Source organism: Cannabis sativa, unplaced genomic scaffold (genome assembly GCF_029168945.1).
Source record: "Cannabis sativa cultivar Pink pepper isolate KNU-18-1 unplaced genomic scaffold, ASM2916894v1 Contig1, whole genome shotgun sequence".
Lineage (NCBI taxonomy): Eukaryota > Viridiplantae > Streptophyta > Magnoliopsida > Rosales > Cannabaceae > Cannabis > Cannabis sativa.
In genome coordinates this window covers 2,463,474-2,467,658 of record NW_026870037.1, presented here as the reverse complement: position 1 = coordinate 2,467,658, position 4,185 = coordinate 2,463,474, and the positions used below count along the sequence as shown (strand labels likewise).

At 35.4% G+C, this 4,185-nt stretch overlaps 1 protein-coding gene across 1 annotated transcript; it reads left to right on the top strand.

The window, feature by feature from the left end:
- The first annotated feature begins 583 nt into the window (after nt 1-583).
- On the top strand, nt 584-2,055 carry LOC115718560 (uncharacterized). The gene has a single exon (XM_030647361.2). The coding sequence runs from the start codon at nt 599-601 to the stop codon at nt 1,733-1,735; it is 1,137 nt and encodes a 378-aa protein (XP_030503221.2). The 5' UTR covers nt 584-598; the 3' UTR covers nt 1,736-2,055.
- Nucleotides 2,056-4,185: the final 2,130 nt, after the last annotated feature.

Genomic DNA, 4,185 nt, shown 5'->3' with positions numbered 1-4,185 from the left:
TTCAATGGAAAACAAGATTGAGAATCTTAGACTGGCCATGTATATCTTAACTTGACAATATATAAAGAGTACTAAAATAAAGTAAGACAGACACATGGTCATTGGGTTACTAAACAACCAAGAAGACAACAAAACTTTGCATATATTATTACTGCCAAATATTAGTCCCTACAAAAGTATTTAATCATATTTTTAATAATAAATAAATAATTAAATAAAATAAATGATCATGCCCTTCTTTGTACACTTCTTATAACTTTGTGACCTCAGGATTTGATCTGCCTATATGGCCAGCACATTGAATGTTTGATTTGATACAATGCAGATAAGGCATAAAGAGACAATACCCAAAATAAAAATATAGTTATCTTTCCCATTCAGTAATGTAGTTATATAGTTAAAATAGATTTGGAAGAACAAAACTTCATGTCTATAGAAAAACAAGACACTCCTCAAATTCAGCCTTAGCCCCCAAAAAAGGGTTCCAGATTAAACTCAAGTAGTCAACTCCTTAATTTTCACTCTACCCTTTCTGTTTAAGCAATTTATTCTTATTTTATTTCTCAATAAATTGTTGATCATCTCTCTGCATATATCAATGGGAATCCAAAGTAAATTCTTGTACACAAGTACAGAAACTAGCCCAACTCCAAGTATTTGCAGCATAGAAGAGAGCATGATGAGCTTTTATAGTGCCCCAACTAGTCCCACATCGGAATTTTATTCAACCACTGAGCCAACCACACCAATAAGTACAACTACAAATACAACTTATTATGAAGACTGTGCCAACTTCAACCTCGAAGACTTTGAATTCGATACAAGTCACCGTTTCCTTCATCTCAACGATTTTGAACCAAAGATTCTGTCGCCGGACTATGGCGATCCATGGCGTGGAGATTCACTTCCATCGTCCATGTCTTTTGCTGATGAGCTCTTTTGTGATGGCAAAGTTGTGCCTTTAGCTCCTACTCCATTAAAACTTCCACCGCGACTTTCAGCCAAAAGTAATGGTAAAGTGGTTGGACCCGTCTCGCCGAGAACTCCACGTTCGGTTCTTAATAAGGTGGCCTTTTCACGCCAGTGCTTGTGGAATGATGATTTTGATCCCTTCATGGCTGCAATTGAGAACGTTAGAGGGAAAAATCACAAGCGTGCTCGGTCGATGTCCCCATCATCAAGGGCCCAGCCTGGTGAATCTGTGTCTTTGGGTCGGCCCACAATGGACAGTGGTTTAGACTCACACGAGCTTAGGCAGCCCAATCGGTCAGTTTCTTTGAGATGGGCAAGCCCACGAGAGAAAGCCAGAGAAGAAGAAGAAGAAGAACAGAAAAGCCATAAGGAACAACAATTGTATGGATTGGTTTCGGAGAGCAAAAGTTGGAAAGTTGTAGCTGAGCCCAAAGGAGTTGCTATGGCGAGACGCGTAAGAAAGCCCGCTGATCCTATTTCAGCACCAGCCCAAATTAAGAGGCAAAAGAAATTGTGGTTTCCTTTAAAGGGTCCGTCCAATAGAAAAGTGAGTGATGAAGAGAACAAGGTAAAAGATCAAAATGTAGGGTTGTTGTCTAAGGCAACCTTTTTGAGTAGAATAATAAGTTTTAAATCCATTAACAAAACTCAGCACAATCAGGATGAAAAGGCAATGACCCAAGCTAGCAAGATGAGCATTGTACAATACAAGCCTAGGCTGTCCTCACTTTGCTTGGGATATGGATCAAAGTATTTGGACTAAAGACAGCCAAATTTCTAGGAACTTGAATGTAAACATATCGTGACATTGTGTAGATTTTATTCAATTGTGCAAAATAGTGTTTTTATTTTCATGATTTTAGGAAAGAAAAAGGTCATGTAATGGTGGTGTAGTGTGAGTGTTTTTATTGTTTGAAATGAATATATAGCGGCTCCATAATCTAGTCTTATTTGTGGATAATAAGACTTGGAAATGGCCCAAATTTCTCTGTAGTTTTTAGCGATTCATTCGAATCATTCCATGTTTGAATTGTTTTTCTATAACTGTGAAGATTTCTAAATCAACCAAATTACACTTTTCCAAATCAAAAAAAAAAAAAAAAAAACCAAATTACACTTTCTGTGTTTAAGTTATCTTTTTTTTTTTTCTTTCCTTTCCCGAATACATTAAATTAAGGAAATATACCAAAAAGAAGGATGGACAATTATGTCACGTTCAAACTCTCCCATAAAGAAATAAGCATCCTATTAATGAGTTAAGATTATTATTGTGGACTAATATAAATATAGCTTTAATACTATACACAATTATTAATTAGGTGCCTAATGTTAAGATTTATAAAACACTTAAAATCATAAATATGTCTTTGCTAAAATAAAGAAGAAAAAGATGATAAAAGATAAACAGAAACACTAACCTGAAGTCATTGTTGGAGATTGCGGGGAAAATTTTGATCTTCCAAGAATACACTATTTTCTTAGGTATTTTTTATGATGAAGGAGAGAATACATAAACCTAAGTGTTTCTTGGAGACCACTACTTATTTATAGACTCATCTTAGAATGAGTTTTGGATATTTATAATTTGGCCCCTCAACAAATTATAAATTAACTTATAGTATCTACACATTATTTTCATGACAATTTATTACTCCTTTGATACTCATAACATAATTGGTCACTTAATTTTGTATCACACTTTATAATAGCATATACATTATACATATGTGCCCACAATAAGATTTTAATCCAATAATCTCCCAGTTGAGCAACATATGTTACCTTATAAATGTATAACCTTATGAGCTCAAAATTTGCTATTATGTAAAGGTATTCACAACAATCTTATTCATTAACTATACCCATATAGGATCAAAGCGATTTTCGTCATATCAATCATGACTAAACCCATCAGTGGTCACATATATAAATATAGCCAAATGACATAAATCAATCATAAATGTGTAGCATGGAAATTACATGCAATGTGAACTGAACATGCCTATTTCCAGCTGGTTCTCCTTAAAATAAAGTGAGGTCAGACTTAAACATAACAAAACAAAGATCAGAAAATAACCAAATACATAAATGTCTTAAACAAACATAAAGCAAAGAAAATACAAAATCCTACTAAATCATGATATCCTCAAGCAATACTACACCCATATGGGCAGTGTGCCCATGAAAGACCTTGGGTGGTAATTGTTTTGTGAGCGGATCCGCGATCATGGAGTTTGTCCCAATGTGCTCTATGGATATCTGTCCACTCTGCACTCTTTCTTTCACAACTAGGATCATCATGTCAATATGCTTTGACTTGGATGAGCTTCTATTGTTATTGGAATACAACACTGCTGATTTATTGTCACAAAATATCTTGAGTGGTCTTTCTATATTCTCCAAAATACGTAGCCTAGTGATAAAGTTTCTCAGCCATATTCCTTGATTTGATGTCTCATAACATGCTACAAATTCTGTTGCCATAGTGGAAGAAGCTATAAGTGTTTGTTTGACACTTTTCCAGGATATAGCTCCTCCAGCTAACAGGAAAATGTAGCCTGATGTAGACCTTCTGCTCTCTTGGCATCCAACGAAATCAGAATCAGAATACCCTATGACCTCCAAATGGTCTTGATGGAAATTATTTTACCAGGATCTTAGATCTACTCACAAGTATGTTGATTAACACCCTAAATATGAACTTCTAAAACGATTACGAAATAAACACATATAAAGTTTAGTAAACCTTACACTGGGTGCAGCGGAATATAATGACTCCTTCTGTTCAGATCTCTAACCCTTGTATCCTTTCTGTCGCAGAGTATTATCAAGATCTGAACCTGGATCTCTTTCTCTCCTTCTTTACTGTTGAAACTCCTTCTTGCTGAAAGTCTTTCTTCACGATCTTCCTCACTATGATTGAGGTATCACTTGCTGTGTGTGGGCACTACTCTAATCACTAAGTGGTTCGAAATTTCAAGGAAGAAGAGAGAGAAGAAGGTGGCGGCTAGGTATAGAGAGAGAAGGCTCGGGTTTTTCTCTGAATGAAAAGTAGAAAGTTAAGTGTAAATTTCCTGAAGCCTTCACTATCTATTTATAGCATTCCACTAGGATTAGGTTTGAATTATTTGGCATTAAAATAATGAAAATATCAGATGAAAAACCCTATAAAAGTGGCCGGCCCTAAGCAATGTGGATTTGGGCCTCACTTTT

What these genes read in the sequence shown, in the direction of transcription:
- LOC115718560 (XM_030647361.2), top strand. Translation starts at nt 599, where the DNA reads ATGGGAATCCAAAGTAAATTCTTGTACACAAGTACAGAAACTAGCCCA.